General features: G+C 59.4%; 1 protein-coding gene across 2 annotated transcripts in view; it reads left to right on the top strand.

Moving 5' to 3' along the window:
- Nucleotides 1-22,014, top strand: part of ZBTB16 (zinc finger and BTB domain containing 16) — a 66,870-nt gene that overhangs the window by 17,863 nt on the left and 26,993 nt on the right. For both annotated transcript variants that reach the window (XM_014949627.1, XM_014949626.1), the window contains one exon: nucleotides 15,280-15,377. In XM_014949627.1, the coding sequence (XP_014805113.1) occupies nucleotides 15,280-15,377 (98 nt within the window). The remainder of the gene's footprint in view (nucleotides 1-15,279; nucleotides 15,378-22,014) is intronic.

The raw sequence follows: 22,014 nt of genomic DNA, 5'->3' as shown, positions 1-22,014 counted from the left end.
CTTTTTTTTTTCTCCTTTTTTTTTTTTTCCCTTTTTTTTTTTTCCCTTTTTTTTTTTTCCCTTTTTCCCCCCCCCCTTTTTTTTTTTCCCTTTTTTTTCGCAGCTTAGAAACCTCTCTTTGTGGCAGAAGGCTGGGAGGGTTTGAATACCACATACAGGCGTAGGAGGCTGACTGAGACCATACGGCTTTATCATTCATTAATTCCTGTGCTCATTCATCCCCCTATTTAAACTTCTCTGTAAAGACGGGAGCTACAGATGGTCTTTTGGTGCCCGCTTTAGCCTGCAGACCTCGGCCCCGACAAAGGGGGACAGAGGGAGCAGCAGAGTGTACAAAATATTTCCAACCATTAGAAATCGAGGTCTCATTCACCGGCGGCTCCTGTTTTGAAAGCGAATTTATGCGGGAGCATCGTTAAACCCGCCGAACGGGGCATTGCCAGGAGCTGCCCTTAATTGAGGGGCAAGCGTCGGCCGCGGCTCCGCTGGCCAGAACTGAGCTTGAGGAACCGGAGGAGCCGCAGCGTTTCTGTCCCCGTGTCCTCGCTCTTGTGTTGTGCAACCCAAAGCTCTGCTCTCCCCGACGAAGGGGAATGAATTTGGCTTTATTTGCCTTGCCTGATTTTGGTGCCAGATCACTGTTACCGTTCCTCTTTTAAGAGTTTCTTACCGTTTGGGATGCGATGCCGCGTCCCCCTGTGGGAAATGGTGACCCCAGAGCGCGCATCCCAGGGATGTTGGAGTCTGGGCATCCCCTGGTACCTCGGGATGGCCACTGGTTTTCTCCTTGCGTGGTGGCCCCCGCCTTCCCAGTGTGAGATTGGGTGGGTTTAGGTGTGTTTGTGGGGATGTGCTGGAGGTGGGGATGTGCTGGAAGTGGGGTGCTCGGCGTAACGCCGGCAGCTCCTCTGCCTGGAGGTGCCCGAGTTGTCCTGGGGAAGTCAAGTCCCATGGGAATGGGGGATGCTGAGGGCTTGCACCATCCCCATCCTCATCCCCTGAGGTTCACAGGGGGAGAACGGGCACGCTGGTGTGCAGGGATGCACCCCATGGACCAGTGCATCCCTCTGCGTGCTGGGTGGCCCAAGAGGAGCCCCCACCTACCCAGAATACGTTCCCTCTGGGACTGGATGCAGCCAGGAACCCACCCCAGCGAATGTAAGGATCCTCCTCCCGGGGTTGCCCCCCTGAGGGGAAGGGGCTGCGCTCCCCGGCAGCCGCTGGATTGAAGGGATTTGATGCCTGGTGGGGAGACCCCGGGAAGCCTCCCCCACCCCTGCCGTCACTGTGGGTCTGGGGGGTTGCAATTGCACCCCTTGGCCGAGGAGGAATTGCTGGTCCCACCAGCTTTTTGGGGAGATGCTGGGGAAACACGGGGTGTTTCCTAAATAAAAAGCCCCTCCGCCGAGGGGCTCCGAGTCCGGCCGCGCTCCGTCCTTTCCGCTGGAAAGTCGGGACGAAAAAGTTTTCTCGTGGAAAACCCAAATTCTGCGATCTTGTTTTTTTACACATGCTGTGCTTAAATATTAACACCAATTGAGCAAATTGCCTTTTAACTGCTTTTATTTGCTTTCATTAACGGTATAATTTAAAAGCTCCCGAATTTGCATGGAACCTGTTGTGCACGTTGGGGAGGAGGGGGGGGGTGTGGCTGCTCGTAAATTAATTAATGGTGACGAGGCTCCTCGGGGAGGGCCGGGGCGGCTCGGCGGTCCGGGACGGCGCGTACTTTTGGCGGGGGCCGGGGGGAGCGGAGCGTGCCGTCAGGGCTGGCGTCCCGCTCGCGGCTTGGCTCGCCCGCAAGGTATTTATTTATTTTTGCAGCGAAAACATGTTGTAGGCTGAGCAAAAACTGACCGGGGGAGAGCTGCTCGCAGCGCTCTTCCTGTCACAGCACCAGCCTTTCGGCTGAGGCAGGAAGTCAAAAAACAAAATAAAGGAGAAAGTTGCCGGTCCCGTGCCCCCCTCCATCCCCATCCTGGGGCTCAGCGCCGCCCGCATCCCACCTGCGTTGTTCTTCCACGAGATGACAGGTTTCCAGCGTGGTTTTGTCCCACAGCCCCTCGCTCCCCCCAACATAGATGTTTTTGGGGGAGCAAAAATTTGCCAGTGCAGTGGCCCCCATGTGCCAGGTCTCGGGCTGCCCCAGCTTTTCACACCTCCCACTTCCATAGTCCTTCCCGAAAAAACAGGTTTTCCATGGGAGGGCTTCATTGTTGGACGGAGAGCGATGACTTCAGTCCAAGCCCCCCCATCCCAGCTGTCCTCGTGGAGGCTGCCCCCCCTCCCACCGGGCGCCGTTCTCCCCCACGCTGTCCTTTTTAGCAGTGGTAAATGGTGCCTCCGAATTGCTGATCATAAGCGTTTCGTGTCCCCGCCTTGGGAAATGGGGTGGAAAATGAGGGGGTTTGCACAAACAGCCTGGGTGAACACACTCGTGTTCATCTCCGGGATGGCTGTTCCCGGGGATCCCAGCCCTTGCCGTGGTTCGGAGCATCCCGGGGAGGGCACTCGGCGTCTTCCAGGGGAGAAAAGGGCCGGGGAGAAACACTTCTGGAGGTGGAATATGCATCTCCCTTGTGCCTTTGCAGAGGGAGCAGCTGGTACCGTGGGGCTCTGGAGGTGACAGTGGCTCCCAGTGAGCCCAGACCATGATTGGATGCACTGGTGCCATTGGTGTGACCGGCATCACCGGTGGCAGCGCCCAGACCCCTCTGCCTGGCATGGGACCCCCCGCAGGAGCCCTGCGGCGCTGCCCCCCGGCTGGGTGCCGGTTACCGGTGCCGGTGCCGGTTGGGAACCCGGCGGTGGCGGGATCTGGCACCTCGGAGCTGCTCCTCGTGCCGCCACCTCCCTGCCCTGGGCTCTCGCCGGGGCCCCGCGCAGTCCAGATAGGTTAATTTACTGGCTTGACAAGGTGCGTAATGTTCATCTCCCGGCTTCTAATTGGCAATAATTAGTTCTTTGTCAGCCCTGGGAACTGGCGAGGAAGCGTCGTGTGCCCGGGCGAAGGCAGCAGGAGAGGAGGCTGGGGTGGGGAGAAGCCTTTCCCGGGAATCCTGGCGGAGCAGCCTGTCCGAGGCCGTGTCTCCGCGCCGGGGAAGGGCTGCGTAACAGCCGGGTATTAGGGTTTCATTAATCAAAGACACTTCCAGTGCCCCTTTACAGCAACACAACCGCTGCGGCTGTCCCCGGCTGACAGCTCCCTCATTCATCTTCCCGGGGAGGGAGAAGGGGGGGGACCCGCTCCCTGCGCGCCCCGCGTCCCCGCTGCCACCGCGGTGTGTGCGGGAGAGGGTCGGCCCCGCGGCGTGGCGGGGGTTGTGTGCAGGACAGCGTTACCCCTCGGCCCCACGCCGCAGGAACGCCCCACGGAGAAGCGCTGGTTTGCAGGAGGAGGAGGATGTTTGGCTGTCGCCAGCCTTCGTCCTGAGGCGGGGGGTGTCACAGCATCTGTACTGGGAGGGGGGACTCTGAGCTGCCCTCCCCCTGGCTCTGGTCCTCCCCAGGCTTTTCCAGCAGGGCTGGTGGGGGGACACTTTGGGAGGCGCTCTGGGAGATGGGTTGTAGGGCAGCAAAGGCGAGACCCCGGCCGGGATCGTGCTGCGGCTCTTCCCACCCCCTGCCCGGGGGAGGCACCTCTCTCGGTCCCCAAAATCCCAGTGGGAAACCTCATGGACCTGGCAGTCGCATCCCGGGAGCCGGCACCCCAAACCCTCCCCGGGAGGGAGCGGTGCAGCACACGGAGCGGGTTGCAATTGGGCGTCGTTAATTCTAGCTGCAAAACCCCAATATTTTGGAGTCGCTCATAAGGAGGAAGCGCTCTCCTCAAAGCGCCGCGTGGGTCTGTGTGCTGACATCTGGAGAGCGCAGATAGATATTTTCCCTAAGACTGTATTTCCAAGCCATGAGCTCTTCCCTGGCTGTTAATTAATCCTTTGTAGTTTAGCGACTGATGAAATCATGACTCTATGAAATTTTAATCCTTGCGCTGTACAGGCACCACCGACATTATCAGAGGACCCCAGGTGTGTGCTTGAAATTAGTTTGTTGAATCTCTTGCATATTTGATTACCTCATGAAACTCCTCGGGATGCGGCCGCCGGCTGGAGGGACGGCGTTTGACGGGGGGTTGTGCCCCATCCTGGCTGCGGTTCCCAGTGGGGCTGGGGGGGCTGGAGCTGGGGAGGGGGCACCACCAGCATCATCAGCATCATCTCGGTAACGAGGGGAGGGGAGAGCGTCTCCCTGGTGGGACAGAGCTTCTGCTGCAGGTTTATTTCCTCCGGCATGAGGGACCCAAAGGAGTTGGGGGGGAGGGGGGCATGGAAATATCTGCCGTGCAAAAACCCCTGGGGAAAGTAAACCCGAGCATAGCACAGATGTAACGTCGTGGGAGGGGGGGACATGGGGATGCACCCCCCCTGCCCGGTGGGGGCTGTTCCCGCTCCGTGAGGGTGAGCTCAGCCCAGGGAAGTGGCACTGGTACCACTGGGTACCACTGGTGCATCTCCAGCCTCCTCCCTGATGCTGGGTCGCTGAAGAGAGTGGAAATTTTTTAAAAAAATCCCCCTCCCCTAAAACTCTCCCAAACCCCTGAGCTGCGCTTTGCTCCGGCCTCCCGTTGGCATCGCCGCTCTCCCCACTTTTGGCTCCCTGGGGACTTTCACCCTCTCCTCAGGGCCCCAGGAGCTGCAGGATCCCTCTCCCCCGGGGATGATGCTGCCGGGACCATCCCGGGACCCCTCCCCGAAGCGCCCAGTGCCGGATGCTTTCCCCGTGTCCCGACCGCCCCTTAAGCCCAGGAGGAAGGAGGGTCCAAGGCCGGTGCCCGGCCGCGTGCGGAGCGCGCTGGTGCTCCGTGGGCACACGTGCTGCTCAGGAAACCAGATGATGAATGTATTTTTAAACTTGGAATCCGTGAACCGCTTATTATTTCTGAATTAGGAATCAAAACATGTGAATAATCGCGCCGCTGCTGCGGCAGATGTACCCGCCGCTAAGGTCACTTTGCTTTTCGGGGGGAATGGGGTATGATGGTTGAGGAGGAGCTGCGGCAGCGCTCTGCCCGGCGCCCCTGTCACCCCTGTCACCTCTGCTCAGCGTCCCGGCCGCCGTGCCCGCCGTGGCCCCGCGGGCTGGGGGCTGCACGGGCTCCCGTCCCCGCGCCGTCGCTGTCACCAGCTGCAGAGAAGGGAGATGATGGTTTTGGACGCGGAATTAGCTCTGATGGTTATTCTGAGCAGGGCTGCGTGTGCTGCCACGCATTAACCCCTTGGTGCCCGTGGCAGTGGGACGTCGTGGAATTTTTTCTGTGGGTCGCGAGTGTCGGTGGTGGGGCAGCAGAGATCTGGGGGGGCATTCCTGGGGCCAGCAGTGCCTGCTGCCAGCCAGTACCTTTGGCTGCATCCCGCATCCCACATCCCCCTCGTAAAGCCCACGTGGTCCAGCTGCACCGTCTGGGATGCATCCAGTGGCTTCCTATCCATGCACATCCCTTCCATGCACATCCCATCCATGCACATCCCATCCAGCGTGAGCCCCCCCAGTGCCCCCAGACCCAGGTGGGCAGGGACGAGGTGCCGGGGCTGAGATGCACCAAGGGAGCCCCGGGGGGATCATTCTTCCCAGGAAATCTCATGCAATAATGATAATTAACGACTAAACCTGGTCTGAGCCCGGGGTGCTGCACGGGCCCTGCCCATTGCCAGCTCCACCGTGGGCTAAAATCACGCTTATCGTGTGCTTTTGGCGTCAGTTGGTTGTTTTTTAGGGAAGGTGAGGGAAAGCGGGAGGGATCCTGTCCTCGGCTCCTTGGGAAAGGGGAAGCATTGGCATCGTGCTGTGAAATGATGTCACGCCACAGCATCTGGTGAAAGCTCAGGAATTAGCTCATGGTAAATATAAATATTGTGCGGGCAGGGAGTTTTAGTGCTCTCTATTGATAGCTGTCCCCTCCCCCCTTTTATGTTTTTAAACTTCAGAAATAGTAAAATCTTTATTTCCAGCTCCTGTAAGATTTATTTCATTATTTTTTTTTTAGGAGCAGCGGCGGTTTGAGGGCAGGTTTGGTGTTGGGTTTGGTTTAGGTTTTTTTTTTTCCCCCTTCTTAATTTATTAAAGCAAAAGGAAGGTCTGGGCTCCCTTCCCCCTTCCCCGTGCCCTTAATAGCTCTCCCGGCTATTTTAATCCGGAGGGCAGCGCGGTGCCTGTGCCGAGCGCGGCGTCCCCAGCCCCGCGTCCCGCGCTCCGCTGTCACCCACCCTCGTAAATCACCACCTCGGGGGGGGCTGCGGGGGGGAAATCGCCCTCTGCGCCGCGCGGATGTAAAACCCTTATCGGGGGATGTCTGTCGTGGTTTCTGCAGGCGGCTTCGCTGCCCGCTGACCTTGGCTCCACGCGACATCCCCTGCTGCAAACGAGACGTGGCACCGCCGCCTCTTGTCTTGATAAAATACATCAGGGGATGAATTGATTTTCATATCGATTTCCACCCGGGCGGCGGGGAGGGGGGAATTATTTAAGCGGGTTGAGCTGGGGGTGCGCAGCCACCCGGGTCCCCCCCTTTACCAGCCCGGCAGCCGCCCCTCCGATGGGCACCGCGGCCGTCGCCCGCCGTAAATAAAATCAGAAGGCGCCCATAAAACTCCGTTATTGCTGCGGCACAAAGTTAGAACCGCTCGAGGTTTCTGCTCCCTGGCTCTCGCACGCGGCAATGAATATTTTATAGGAAAGGAAATACTTAGTGCCTGAATCTTTTTATAGCGTCTGCTGCTCCCGCGGGTGGGAACTGCCCCCTCACCCAACGCGGGACTGAGCCCCCGCCGCAGCATCCCGGGTCTGTGTCCCCAGGAAATGGCATGGGATGGGGGGAAATGAGGCGAAATAGGGGCAAAATGCAGTGTGATGGGGGAAATGCCACAGGATGGGGGCAAAAATGCTGCAGGATGGGGGGAAATGCAGTGGAATGGGGGCAAAACGCAGTGTGATGGGGGAAATGCCACAGGATGGGGGCAAAAATGCTGCAGGATGGGGGGAAATGCAGTGGAATGGGGGCAAAACGCAGTGTGATGGGGGAAATGCAGTGGGACAGGGGGAAATGCCACGGGATGGGGGCAAAAATGCCGCAGGATGGGTGGAAAGTACCACAGGTTGGGGGGAAATGCAGTGGAATGGGGGCAAAATGTAGTTGGACAGGTGGGAAAGGCGCTGAGATGGGGGGAAATGGCAGAGGATGGGGGCAAAATGCCACAGGACGGGTGGGAAATGCAGTGGGACACAGGGAAACACCGCAGGATGGACGGGAAATGCCACAGGATGGAGAAAAGTGCTGTGGGATGGGAGGGAAATGCTGCAGGACAGGTAGGAAATGCAGAGGGAGAGGGGGAAATGCAATGGGACGGAGGCAAAATGCTGCAGGATGGGTGGGAAATATGCCATAGGATGGGGGGAAATGCAGTGGAATGGGGACAAAATGCAAGTTGGACAGGTGGAAAAGGCGATGAGATGGGGGGAAATGGCAGGGGATGGGGACAAAATGCCACAGGACAGGTGGGAAATGTGACAAAATGGGGGAAATGCTGTGGGATGGGTGGGAAATGCAGCAGAATGGGGGCAAAATGCCATAGGATGGGGGGAAACGCCATGGGACACGGGGAAACACCACAGGATGGATGGGAAATGGCGTGGAATGGGGAAAATGCAGTGGGATGGGGACAAAATGCCACGGGATGGGGGGAAATGGTGCGGGGTGGGGGTTTTGACCTGTCGCATAGGCATCAGGTGGTGCCAGCAAACCCGCTGCAAAATGCAGGGGGACAAATCTGTGCCCTTCACTCCCCAGTCAGCACAAGGCTCTGAGCGTCGCCCCGACGCCTATTTACTTCTTGCTTTTAACTTAGGAGGACTCCGAGGTTTCGCTCCTGCCTCGGGGTCCGCAGCATCCACAGGTTTGGGGCCAAATCGCCGCCCCCGAGCCGTCCCTGGGCAATAAGGGGGTCGTTGCCACCCGCGGTCGCCCTGTGCCCTGGCAGGCTGCGCCCCAGCCCGGGGATGACAAAGTGCCCTTTAGTTAATTGCAGAACGGATCGCCTGGAGTTAAAAGTTCTGATTTATACGACTCTGGCTCTAACTGCTCAATAACACGGGCCCGTAATCTACTTTCATTTCAAACAGAAGGGTGATTTATGGGGCAGCATGCCGCTTTAGCTCAGAAATGAGGTGTTCAACATATGCTCTGTTGACATAAATTTGGAATTTATCGCTCCTGTCAAAACTGCCTGTTGGACAAAGGTGCGCATTAAGGCAATAAATGGCTCGGAATAGTTTTCTGTCAAATTTCCTAACCATTGTATTCACTCCGTTTGAGGGGGAAAATACACACTTAAAAGTAATCAAGCGGCCAAAAGCCGTGTGTCTTGTTTGGCGCAGAGGGGAGTGGAGGGGTCTCCTCCCCGCTTCCCAAAAGGGGCCGGGGCAACAGGAGCTCCTCAGATAAAAATAGGCGGATTTCTGCCTGTTTTCATGTGGCCAGAGCAGGAGTTGGCTTGTGGTGGGCCAGCTGCGGTCGTCATCGGGTACCGGGGCTGCGCTGGTACCCGCATCCCCCGGGATGCTCCATTGATCCCCCATGTCCCCTGGGATGCTCCATTGAGCCCCCACATCCCCCAGGATGCTCCACCGAGCCCCCACATCCCCCGGGAGCGGGCAGCGGCGTTTGCCACCGACCCCGGCCCTTTCACACAAAGCACCCTGTGGGGAAAACTCATAATTTTTACACCGCGCGGTCTCGCTGGAATCGCCGTCCCTTTGAAGTGCTTTTTGCGGGGCATTTACAGGCCTTTTTAATTACGGGCAGCTTGCGAGGGGCCAGCCTCCCGCCCGGCTTTTGTTCGCCGGGGCCGGCTGGGGAGGGGGCATCGCCCCTCGGTGGGTCGGATCCCTCCGGAGCGCCCCTCGCCGGGGCTGCCGCGGGGAGGTCGGGCCAAGGAGAGCCACCAAGCTGGTGAGGGGCCTGGAGAACAAGTCCTATGAGGAGAGGCTGAGGGAACTGGGCATGTTTAGTTTGGAGAAGAGGAGGCTGAGGGGAGACCTCATTGCCCTCTACAACTACCTGAAAGGAGGGTGTAGAGAGGCAGGTGTTGGCCTCTTCTCCCAAAGGACAAATGACAAGACCAGAGGAAATGGTCTGAAGTTGCAGCAGGGGAGATTTAGATTAGATATTAGAAAGAACTACTTTCCTGAGAGAGTGGTCAGGCACTGGAACAGCCTGCCCAGGGAGGTGGTGGAGTCACCATCCCTGGAGGTATTTAAGAAACGTATAGACATGGCTCTTCAGGGCATGCTCTAGTGCCCAAGGTTATTGGTTTATGGTGAGGTGTTGAGTGTGGGGTTTAGTTGGTGGGTGCGGTGTTTTTGGTGGGCGTTTGGTGTGGTGTGTTTTGTATTTGTATTTGTTTGGTGTGTGTTTTGGGGGGTTTTTTTGGGTTTTTTTTGGTGGGTTTTTTTTTTGTGTGGTTGGACTCGGTGATCTCAGAGGTCCCTTCCAACCACTAAGATTCTGTGATTCTGTGATCCTCGCTGTGCCGGAGCATCCCCCAGCCCTGTCTCTCTACTGGGGGGCTTCGTGCCCGCGTGCGCCTCGAGCAGGAATTAACAAGGAAAACCGTCTTATGCCAAAAAAAAGGCGCTTTTCCCAATTCCCACTGCTCTCCCATCCCACAAGCATCGTCTTGGCTGAGTTCCTGGCGAGGACTGTGCAGGAGAACAGAACCGCACGGAGTGCGATTTCGGCCTCAGATTGGAACCATAAAGTGTGGTTTATGTTTTTGGGTTGGAGTCGGGGCAGCGTCGCCGGGCAATGATGTATTTTAACGTCCTTAACCTCTCCCCCCCGCCCCTTTCTAGAGGCACAACTTGAGAAGCACATATTGATCTTTTCCCTCAGATCTTAACAGCCCCAGCAGCCGTAATACCTTGCTTACATCTGCCAGGTTTTTTGTGCAGTTTTGCAACATCTCCTTAATCCGGCGAGCAGAAATAGAACATTTCAATCATATTTTGCTACCGGGAAACCGAGCAGATAAAGCGCTTTAAGACCTTGTTGAAAGGGACCGTGCGAGATGGTGCGCGATAAGGCGGCCCTGCCAGCCGGCGCCCAATGGAAAACTTTTGTTGCTGCTGAAATTTGTTGATAGAGATATTGCAAGTGAATTGCTCGGCGAGCACCCCGGCGCGTTAAAACAAGGGGGAGGTGGGGCGAGGAGGGGAAGCAGCAGTGCCCGAGCCGGGGGGGGAAGGTGGGTTTCCAGCTCCCCTGTCCCCCCGACTCCCTCCCGCGCTCCCCGGGGAGGGTTTGCCGCTATTTCTGCGGGTTTGGGCCACGCGGAGAGAGGAAACTGGTCCTTTTGTTTCCCCTCTGTGCCTTGAGACTCGCTTTAGGGAAAAAAACAAACCCCAAACTTCCAAGTTTTACTTGAACTAATTATCCAATTACGCTTTAATGCGCTGGGAAGGCGTTGGAGGCTGGAGGAGGCGAGCGCTGGCGGGGGGACGCTGCTCCTCCCCACAAAGTGGCTTTAACCCGGCGCTGGGTGCAGGAGGCTGGAGGGAGCTCAGCCCCGGCCGGGACGTGTGACAGGCACGTCCCTAATTAAAAATGCAAAATGAGAAGGTTGTCACTTGTTTAGCTGACTTCTTGGCAGCAGGAGCCTGTCAGGAGGCTGGTGTTTTATTTATTTTTGCGAAGCGGATAAATCCTCTGGATTGTAAACCTTCTTGGCCTGAATTCGTGCATGACTCCTAATCCTCCGCTATGACACAGGGAATTCAGGACAAGCCTGATTAATAATTACATTATACAGCAAAGTTGAGAGTTGAATCCAGCTCCCGCTCTCTGCTGCTCCGCGCCCTTCCCGCTCCGCCATCTCTGCTCGGGGCAGGACATCCCGGGGTCTCCTCCGGCACTGCCGTGGGGTGGGATGCACATTGGGATGCAGGATTCAGGGTGGGGTGTGCGTTGGGATGCAGGAAGCGGGATGCAGAAGGGATTGCAGGTTGGGATGGGATGCAGGGCAGGATGCGGGTTGGGATGCAGGAACTGGGATACAGATGGGGATGCAGGGTGGGAAGCGCATTGGGATGTGGGTTGGGATATAGGATGCAGGTTGGGATGCAGGAAGCGGGATGCAGGGTGGGATGCAGGATGGAATGAAGGATGGGATGCAGGTTGGGATGCAGGAAGTGGGATACAGAAGGAGATGCAGGGTGGGATACGCATTGGGATGTGGGTTGGGATGCAGGTTGGGATGCAGGAAGCGGGATGCAGGGTGGGATACGCATTGGGATGTGGGTTGGGATATAGGATGCAGGGTGGGATACGCATTGGGATGTGGGTTGGGATATAGGATGCAGGTTGGGAAGCAGGAAGAGGGATACAGAAGGAGATGCAGGGCGGGATACGCATTGGGATGTGGGTTGGGATATAGGATGCAGGTTGGGAAGCAGGAAGAGGGATACAGAAGGAGATGCAGGGCGGGATACGCATTGGGATGTGGGTTGGGATATAGGATGCAGGTTGGGAAGCAGGAAGAGGGATACAGAAGGAGATGCAGGGCGGGATACGCATTGGGATGTGGGTTGGGATATAGGATGCAGGTTGGGAAGCAGGAAGAGGGATACAGAAGGAGATGCAGGGCGGGATACGCATTGGGATGTGGGTTGGGATATAGGATGCAGGTTGGGAAGCAGGAAGAGGGATACAGAAGGAGATGCAGGGCGGGATACGCATTGGGATGTGGGTTGGGATATAGGATGCAGGTTGGGAAGCAGGAAGAGGGATACAGAAGGAGATGCAGGGCGGGATACGCATTGGGATGTGGGTTGGGATATAGGATGCAGGTTGGGAAGCAGGAAGAGGGATACAGAAGGAGATGCAGGGCGGGATACGCATTGGGATGTGGGTTGGGATATAGGATGCAGGTTGGGAAGCAGGAAGAGGGATACAGAAGGAGATGCAGGGCGGGATACGCATTGGGATGTGGGTTGGGATATAGGATGCAGGTTGGGAAGCAGGAAGAGGGATACAGAAGGAGATGCAGGGCGGGATACGCATTGGGATGTGGGTTGGGATATAGGATGCAGGTTGGGAAGCAGGAAGAGGGATACAGAAGGAGATGCAGGGCGGGATACGCATTGGGATGTGGGTTGGGATATAGGATGCAGGTTGGGAAGCAGGAAGAGGGATACAGAAGGAGATGCAGGGCGGGATACGCATTGGGATGTGGGTTGGGATATAGGATGCAGGTTGGGAAGCAGGAAGAGGGATACAGAAGGAGATGCAGGGCGGGATACGCATTGGGATGTGGGTTGGGATATAGGATGCAGGTTGGGAAGCAGGAAGAGGGATACAGAAGGAGATGCAGGGCGGGATACGCATTGGGATGTGGGTTGGGATATAGGATGCAGGTTGGGAAGCAGGAAGAGGGATACAGAAGGAGATGCAGGGCGGGATACGCATTGGGATGTGGGTTGGGATATAGGATGCAGGTTGGGAAGCAGGAAGAGGGATACAGAAGGAGATGCAGGGCGGGATACGCATTGGGATGTGGGTTGGGATATAGGATGCAGGTTGGGAAGCAGGAAGAGGGATACAGAAGGAGATGCAGGGCGGGATACGCATTGGGATGTGGGTTGGGATATAGGATGCAGGTTGGGAAGCAGGAAGAGGGATACAGAAGGAGATGCAGGGCGGGATACGCATTGGGATGTGGGTTGGGATATAGGATGCAGGTTGGGAAGCAGGAAGAGGGATACAGAAGGAGATGCAGGGCGGGATACGCATTGGGATGTGGGTTGGGATATAGGATGCAGGTTGGGAAGCAGGAAGAGGGATACAGAAGGAGATGCAGGGCGGGATACGCATTGGGATGTGGGTTGGGATATAGGATGCAGGTTGGGAAGCAGGAAGAGGGATACAGAAGGAGATGCAGGGCGGGATACGCATTGGGATGTGGGTTGGGATATAGGATGCAGGTTGGGAAGCAGGAAGAGGGATACAGAAGGAGATGCAGGGCGGGATACGCATTGGGATGTGGGTTGGGATATAGGATGCAGGTTGGGAAGCAGGAAGAGGGATACAGAAGGAGATGCAGGGCGGGATACGCATTGGGATGTGGGTTGGGATATAGGATGCAGGTTGGGAAGCAGGAAGAGGGATACAGAAGGAGATGCAGGGTGGGATGCAGGAAGCGGGATGCAGGGTGGGATGCAGGATGGAATGAAGGATGGGATGCAGGTTGGGATGCAGGAATTGGGATACAGAAGGGGATGCAGGGCGGGAAGCGCATTTGGGATATGGGTTGGGATGCAGGATGCAGGCTGGGATGCAGGAAGCGGGATGCAGGGTGGGATGCAGGGTGGGATGAAGGATGGGATGCGGGTTGGGATGCAGGAAGTGGGATAGAGAAGGGGATGCAGGGCGGGAAGCGCATTGGGATATGGGTTGGGGTGCAGGATGCAGGTTGGGATGCGGGTTGGGATGGGATGCAGGATAGGATGCACATTGGGATGTGGGATGGGACGCAGGGTAGGCTATGGGCTAGGATGCGGAATGCAGTGTGGGATGCAGGATAGGATGCATGTTGGGATGTGGGATGGGATGCAGGGCTGGCTGCTTTTGACAGTTGTGAGGGAGGTGGACCCTGTGCTGGGGTCTGCAGCTCTGTGTGGCTGGAAGGGATGCTCCTGGTAGGGCTCGCTGCTGCAGCAGCTTCACGCCAGTAAAACCGGGGAGGAATAACGCTCCCCCCATCCCGGGCTGTGCGCAGGACGCCAGCCGTCCCAGCCCGGCCGGGGCCGAGCCCTCCCCGGGGAGCGGCCGAGGGAGGAGGGTTCGGCGTCCAGCCCCGGACAAGACCGTTTCTGTTTTGTCTTTTGGCAACAAGGCAATAAAAATACGCCGCTCTTGTTGGGGAGTGATGATAGATGGTGGATGCGAGCAGAGGTCGGCACGCAGCGATTCGCTGCCTCGCTCCTCGCACACACACAAATACTTCTCTGTTTACAGCATCCGATGTCGAAACTCCGCACGTGCCCCTGTCCCCGCCACGAGGGGCCGGCGGGAGCCGAGGTGTGGCTGGGGGGGTTTGTGGCTCAGGGGGGGTTTATCGGTGCCGTTCTCGCCCAGGGAGCCAGGGTGTGTTGCAAAAGCATCCATTTATCACCAGCACGTGGAGAAACGCAGTGACGAGCGCCCCAGGCAGGCGTTTTGGGGGCTGCGTGATTCCCCCCAGGCACAGTTTTGGGGAGCCAGCCCCGGGATGCTCCTCTGCCGTGGGGGGAGTGGGTCTGAGAGGGGTTGCCCTGGGCTGGCGGTGGTGGCTCGTGGGGCAAAGAAGGGGGGTGGCCAGTTGCCGTAGGTTTGGATGATATTCTGTGCAAATGCCATCTGCTAAAGGGGGTCCAACCTGCTGTGGGCTCTTTGCTCCCCACAGCAGGAACACACTGTCCCCACGGCACAGAGAGGGAGAGAATGTGGGTCTGGCCGGGGGGGCCAAGGGGAGAGATGCTGGCCTGGTACCCGTGATGGGGCCCAGCCCTGCTCCCGGGGATGCTCGGACCCGTGGCAGGATGCAGGATGGGGATGCAGGACTGGGGGATGCTCAGCCCCTCGGCAGGATGTGGGACCAGGGACCCGGGATGTGGGATGCAGGGCTGGGGACAGAGACAGGGACGCAGCGGGAGGTTGTGCGATGCCGGGGGTGAGGCTGAGCTGGTGCCTCGCGGTGCCAGGAAAGGGTGAGTGGCACGTTTCCTGTTTGCAGCTGGAAGTTTGACTCCTTCGCTTGTGGCTGGATTTGGATGGAAGTTGGGATTCAGTTAGAAATGCAGGCAAACAACCTCGTAATTTTTCTGGGGTTTTTTTTGTTGGTTTTTTTTTTGGAGTACAGTACCTTTTTCAAAAGCGCTCGGTGCTTAGGGAGGAGGCTTTCCAGCACGTACTTTGCATTAACTCTAGAATTCAGATTTATTTGGTTTATTAAAAGACTCCAACTGTAGTTATGATAACACACATTGATCTGGAGATGGTCATCTTGTCGGTCCTGGGGGGTCACAGGGGGCCTCCCATCTGTGTCTTTCCTCCAGGGCCTCTCGAGCCACAACCAATTTGGGGCGATGCGTCCGTTGGGTGAAATATGGGGAATTTTCCAGGTGATATTTGGGATAACGTTGCCCCCGCACGCAGCAGGACTAACCCCCCCTCCCTGTGTTTCCCCCCAGGAAGCTGCACAGCGGGATGAAGACGTACGGATGCGAGCTCTGCGGGAAGCGGTTCCTGGACAGCTTGCGGCTGCGAATGCACTTACTGGCTCACTCAGGTGGGTTGGGAGGACGCTGGGGGTCGGGACGGGGGGACGCTGCAGGTTGGGATGGAGGGGATGCTCTCCACGCCCACCCCAAGGCGCTGCATCTTCTTCCAGAGGAGCTGGAGCGGAGCAGGCTGTGCCCTTCCCAGGACAGCGCGTTGCAAACATGTTCTCCGGTTGCTCATAATTTGATTTGTTTGAATTTTCTTTTTTTGGAGTTTGTTTTCAATTCCTTTAATTAGGGAAATATTTTCCTGGGCCAACAGGCCCTGCGTTCGGGGTGGCCGCTGATGGTCTGGCCCCGCTCGCAGCGTGAGCGTCGCGCGGCTCCGGCCCCCGCGCGCGTCCCGGCACCGTGACCCTGCACCCGCCGCAGCTCCATTGGCAAAACTGCTGCGGAATGAGGCGTTCTCCCACTAATGAATCTAACGAGCAGGTTCACATGATGTAGGCCCTTTAATTAAATAGATAGGGAAGGGCTGGAACACCGCGCGGGTGGGACGGCGTGTGCGCTGCAAGCCAATGTCAGCTGCTGTTCCTGTGGGGTAGGGGGGCAGCCCCGTGAACTGTTGGGGGGTTTAATGTAAAAAAAGATGCAGGTGGGCACCGGGGGCCTTTGCTGGGATGGGGGTGGGACTCCTTGTCCCACTCCTTTGAGGACAAATCAGGTGGGGTGGCAGGTACCGCAGCCAAAACTGTGCTTGCAGGTGGCTTTGCATGGAAAATGTATTGTATTTTGGTTTTTTTTTTATATTTTTTATCTATTTCCCCCCCCATATTCATATTTCCTTTCCCCCCCCACCCCTTGTCTGCGCCGAGGGGCACAAGGAGGGAGATACCTTGCCCATTCCCAAGGGACCAGCGTGGAGCTGCCCTCCCCTCGCTCCTTCTGGCCAGGAGGGGGGTGCTGCTTTTTGGGGCATCAGAGCTGGCCCCGACCCCATTTCCCCCCCCCCTCACCACTCCTCGGGATGGGCACCAGCTGCCCGGGGTGCCCCCAGGCTGCTGGGGCTGGTCCCTGGGGTGCTGGTGTGTCCCCCAACACTGGGGTGCAGGATGCTGGTCCCCAAGATGCTGGTCCCCCCAGCACTGGAGTGTGGGATGTAGGTCCCCCCCAGCTGCTGGGGTGTAGAGTGTTGGTGCCCCCCATCTAGTTCTGGGGTGTGGGATGCTGGTCCCTCCCCAGCACTGGGGTGACTGGGGTGCAGGATGGTGTTCCCCCCAGTCTGGCGCTGGTCCATGGGGTGCTGGTGCCCCCCCCCCAGCACTGGGGTGACTGGGGTGTGGGATGCTGGTTCCCCCCCCGTCTGGTGCTGGGGTGTGGGATGTAGGTCCCCTTAGATGCTGGGGTGCAGGGTGCTGGTCCCCATCTCTCTGGTGGTGCTCCCCCCAGCATGGGGGTAACTGGAGTATGGGATCCTGGTGTCCCACCCCCAGCACTGGGGTGCAGGGTGCTGCTCCCCCCCTACCCTGTGTCTGGTGCTGCTCCCCAGGATGCTGGTCCCCCCCCTTTCCAGTGCTGCTCCCCCCAGCACTGGGGTGACTGGGATGTGGGATGCTGGTTCCCCCCCCGTCTGGTGCTGGGGTGTGGGATGTAGGTCCCCTCTAGATGCTGGGGTGCAGGGTGCTGGTCCCCCTCTACTGGGGTGACTGGGGTGCAGGATGGTGTTCCCCCCAGTCTGGCGCTGGTCCATGGGGTGCTGGTGCCCCCCCCCCAGCACTGGGGTGACTGGGATGTGGGATGCTGGTTCCCCCCCCGTCTGGTGCTGGGGTGTGGGATGTAGGTCCCCTCTAGATGCTGGGGTGCAGGGTGCTGGTCCCCCTCTGTCTGATGGTGCTCCCCCCAGCACTGGAGTAATTGGGGTACAGGATCCTGGTCCCCCCACCCAGCACTGGGGTGCAGGGTGCTGGTCTCCCCAGCACTGGGGTGACTGGGGTGTGGGATTCTGGTTCCCCGCCCCCCATCTGGTGCTGGGGTGTGGGATGTAGGTCCCCTCTAGATGCTGGGGTGCAGGGTGCTGTTCCCCCCCCCCCCTGTGTTTGGTGTTGCTCCCCAGGATGCTGGTCCCCCCCTTTCCAGTGCTGGTCCCCCCAGCACTGGGGTGAGTGGTGTGTGGGATGCTGGTCCCCCCAGCACTGGGGTGAGTGGGGTGCGGGATGCTGCTCCCCCCCTGCCCGGTGCTGCTCCCCGGGATGCTGGTGTGTCCCCCCCGGCGCTGGCACGCGCGGCTGGTGTTTGTGACGGTGGCTTTGGCTGGTGGCCGGCGCTGGCGGGCGGCCAGCGTTGTGGGTACAGTATGTACAGTGCGGGCCGCGCCAGCCTCTCATCGCGCAGCACTCAGGAGCCTTTTTTTTTTTTCATTTTTTTCATTTTTTTTCGCAATGGTTTGGATTAGTGCTGGATGGGAACAAACCCTGCAGATCCCAGGGGCTGGGGGGGGATGGGGAGGTGGGGAGAGCTCTGCCCGGCGCTCGCAAACAGCCTTTGCGGCGAATTCCAGCGCTGTTATTTATTAAAGCAGGAGACCTTTGCACCTCTGCCCCCCCTCGCCTCCCCCCGCCCGCCGTGGGGCCAGGTCGTGCCGCAGCGATGGCGCGGGGGCTTGTTTTCAGCACCGCAGCCTCCCAAGGCACCTTGTCCCCGTGCCCACAGACGATGGGTTCCATTGGGAGTTTGCCCCATGGGAGAGCATCCCAACGGGATGGCTTGTGCCCCCCCCAGCACCCCCTTTCCAGCAGCCCCCCGTGCCGAAGGTGGCAAATGCCGGGTTTAATGGGGGTTGGCATCTTCCCGACGGAGCGTTTCTGGGAGATATTTGGTGATAAAGGTGCATTTAAGTGAATGACCCAATGGGGGACCTGAGGGGGGGTGGCGGTGCCCCTGCGTGGTGGCGGGGGCCGGGGGGTGTTATCGCTGCAGCCTTGCAGGTGCGAGGCAAATCCGCAGCCAAATGTTTGCACTCCAATATGAAGCGTAAATATAAAGCCCTTAATGCCATGCAAAGCCTTTCCCTGCGCGCCGCCCGCGGAGAGACGCGCTCCCAAAAACCTCTCCATGCGATAGCAAGAGGTGCCCCCCTCCCAGGAAAAGGAAGCGGGGTGGGAAACCCGGCTCGTTGCGGTGGGGTTGGAATAACCATGGGTTTGCCCCGGGGGGGCCGTTCCCAGCCCCGTCGGTCACTCTGTGGTGGGCATCCTCGCCCAAGCTGGGGATGCTTCTCCATACTGGGGTGACTGGGGTGCAGGATGGTGTTCCCCCCAGTCTGGCGCTGGTCCATGGGGTGCTGGTGCCCCCCCCCCAGCACTGGGGTGACTGGGATGTGGGATGCTGGTTCCCCCCCCGTCTGGTGCTGGGGTGTGGGATGTAGGTCCCCTCTAGATGCTGGGGTGCAGGGTGCTGGTCCCCCTCTGTCTGATGGTGCTCCCCCCAGCACTGGAGTAATTGGGGTACAGGATCCTGGTCCCCCCACCCAGCACTGGGGTGCAGGGTGCTGGTCTCCCCAGCACTGGGGTGACTGGGGTGTGGGATTCTGGTTCCCCGCCCCCCATCTGGTGCTGGGGTGTGGGATGTAGGTCCCCTCTAGATGCTGGGGTGCAGGGTGCTGTTCCCCCCCCACCCTGTGTTTGGTGTTGCTCCCCAGGATGCTGGTCCCCCCCTTTCCAGTGCTGGTCCCCCCAGCACTGGGGTGAGTGGTGTGTGGGATGCTGGTCCCCCCAGCACTGGGGTGAGTGGGGTGCGGGATGCTGCTCCCCCCCTGCCCGGTGCTGCTCCCCGGGATGCTGGTGTGTCCCCCCCGGCGCTGGCACGCGCGGCTGGTGTTTGTGACGGTGGCTTTGGCTGGTGGCCGGCGCTGGCGGGCGGCCAGCGTTGTGGGTACAGTATGTACAGTGCGGGCCGCGCCAGCCTCTCATCGCGCAGCACTCAGGAGCCTTTTTTTTTTTTCATTTTTTTCATTTTTTTTCGCAATGTTTCATTTTTTTTTAAATCCGGCGCGGGCTGGGGGGGGATGGGGAGGTGGGGAGAGCTCTGCCCGGCGCTCGCAAACAGCCTTTGCGGCGAATTCCAGCGCTGTTATTTATTAAAGCAGGAGACCTTTGCACCTCTGCCCCCCCTCGCCTCCCCCCGCCCGCCGTGGGGCCAGGTCGTGCCGCAGCGATGGCGCGGGGGCTTGTTTTCAGCACCGCAGCCTCCCAAGGCACCTTGTCCCCGTGCCCACAGACGATGGGTTCCATTGGGAGTTTGCCCCATGGGAGAGCATCCCAACGGGATGGCTTGTGCCCCCCCCAGCACCCCCTTTCCAGCAGCCCCCCGTGCCGAAGGTGGCAAATGCCGGGTTTAATGGGGGTTGGCATCTTCCCGACGGAGCGTTTCTGGGAGATATTTGGTGATAAAGGTGCATTTAAGTGAATGACCCAATGGGGGACCTGAGGGGGGGTGGCGGTGCCCCTGCGTGGTGGCGGGGGCCGGGGGGTGTTATCGCTGCAGCCTTGCAGGTGCGAGGCAAATCCGCAGCCAAATGTTTGCACTCCAATATGAAGCGTAAATATAAAGCCCTTAATGCCATGCAAAGCCTTTCCCTGCGCGCCGCCCGCGGAGAGACGCGCTCCCAAAAACCTCTCCATGCGATAGCAAGAGGTGCCCCCCTCCCAGGAAAAGGAAGCGGGGTGGGAAACCCGGCTCGTTGCGGTGGGGTTGGAATAACCATGGGTTTGCCCCGGGGGGGCCGTTCCCAGCCCCGTCGGTCACTCTGTGGTGGGCATCCTCGCCCAAGCTGGGGATGCTTCTCCATGTCCTGGGATGGGGGTCACCAAACCGCCCGCTTTGGGTGGGCGTTTATCCCCAGGAGAGGGTGGGAGGGAAGATTTCTGCCTTTTCCCCCCCCGGCTTTGCCTCTCCATCCCGCAGGAGCCACTGCCGTGGCCCTTCTCTTCAGGGCTGCTGGTGGGCAAAGAGTGGGGATGGTGATGGGCAGCACTGGGGGTCCTGGTGGGCAGCGAGTGGGGGTCCTGGTGGGCAGCGAGTGGGGATCCTGGTGGGCAGCGAGTGGGGGTCCTGGTGGGCAGTGTGTGGGCATCCTAGTGGACAGCACTGGGGATCCTGGTGGGCAGGGAGTGGGGATCCTGGTGGGCAGCGAGTGGGGATGGTTATGGGCAGCACTGGGGATACTGGTTGGCAGTGAGTGGTTGTCCTGGCAGGCAGCACTGGGGATACTGGTGGGCAGCACTGGGGGTCCTGGTGGGCAGCGAGTGGGGGTCCTGGTGGGCAGCACATGGACAACACGCTCCCAGCCCCCTGCCCTGCTGCCAGTGGTCCTTCCCCACCCAATTACGCTCGATTTCTCCTGTGTCATGGGGAGGGGGGAGGCAAAAAAGCCCCCAGGTCCCGCTGGGTGAGGGGCTGGTCGGGGGGGGATGCTGGGGGGACGGTACCCGGGGCGGGAGGGAAGGGTGCATCCCCCCAGCTCGTTTTTGGGGAGGGGGCTCATCCTGCTGCCACCCGTCTCTCTCTGGGGAGTGTCCCCCCGTGCCCGGCGTTGTCTCCGTGGGGCGGTGGGGGCGCTTCAGGGCTGCTGGTGGGCAAAGAGTGGGGATGGTGATGGGCAGCACTGGGGGTCCTGGTGGGCAGCGAGTGGGGGTCCTGGTGGGCAGCGAGTGGGGATCCTGGTGGGCAGCGAGTGGGGGTCCTGGTGGGCAGTGTGTGGGCATCCTAGTGGACAGCACTGGGGATCCTGGTGGGCAGGGAGTGGGGATCCTGGTGGGCAGCGAGTGGGGGTCCTGGTGGGCAGTGTGTGGGCATCCTAGTGGACAGCACTGGGGATCCTGGTGGGCAGGGAGTGGGGATCCTGGTGGGCAGCGAGTGGGGGTCCTGGTGGGCAGTGTGTGGGCATCCTAGTGGACAGCACTGGGGATCCTGGTGGGCAGGGAGTGGGGATCCTGGTGGGCAGCGAGTGGGGGTCCTGGTGGGCAGTGTGTGGGCATCCTAGTGGACAGCACTGGGGATCCTGGTGGGCAGGGAGTGGGGATCCTGGTGGGCAGCGAGTGGGGGTCCTGGTGGGCAGCACATGGACAACACGCTCCCAGCCCCCTGCCCTGCTGCCAGTGGTCCTTCCCCACCCAATTACGCTCGATTTCTCCTGTGTCATGGGGAGGGGGGAGGCAAAAAAGCCCCCAGGTCCCGCTGGGTGAGGGGCTGGTCGGGGGGGGATGCTGGGGGGACGGTACCCGGGGCGGGAGGGAAGGGTGCATCCCCCCAGCTCGTTTTTGGGGAGGGGGCTCATCCTGCTGCCACCCGTCTCTCCCCCCCGTGCCCGGCGTTGTCTCCGTGGGGCGGTGGGGGCGGGTGCCCCCCGTGCGGGGCCGTGGTGGGTCCCCGGGCGGCCCCCCCGTCCCGGCTGGCGGGCGTCCCGTGCTCGGTGCCGGGTGATGTCAGCGGCAGGTCTGGATGTTCTGCCAGCGTTCCCGCGTTTATGATCATCCGCAGATGTGCATCCAAGAACACACTGTACCCACAGCAGAAATTAATGCAGGCTTGACGGCCGGCCAAGCCGCGCACACGGGGGAGAGGAAGAAAGAAAACAAAAACTGTTTAATGCTGTTTATAAATTATACACTGGCTGATGAAAAATACATTTCTCTCTCGCTCCCCCCC

Source organism: Calidris pugnax, unplaced genomic scaffold (assembly GCF_001431845.1).
Source record: "Calidris pugnax isolate Ruff unplaced genomic scaffold, ASM143184v1 scaffold180, whole genome shotgun sequence".
Taxonomy (NCBI): Eukaryota; Metazoa; Chordata; class Aves; order Charadriiformes; family Scolopacidae; genus Calidris; species Calidris pugnax.
Note: the sequence above shows the minus strand (reverse complement) of the source record. Positions and strands in the feature narration are given on the sequence as shown.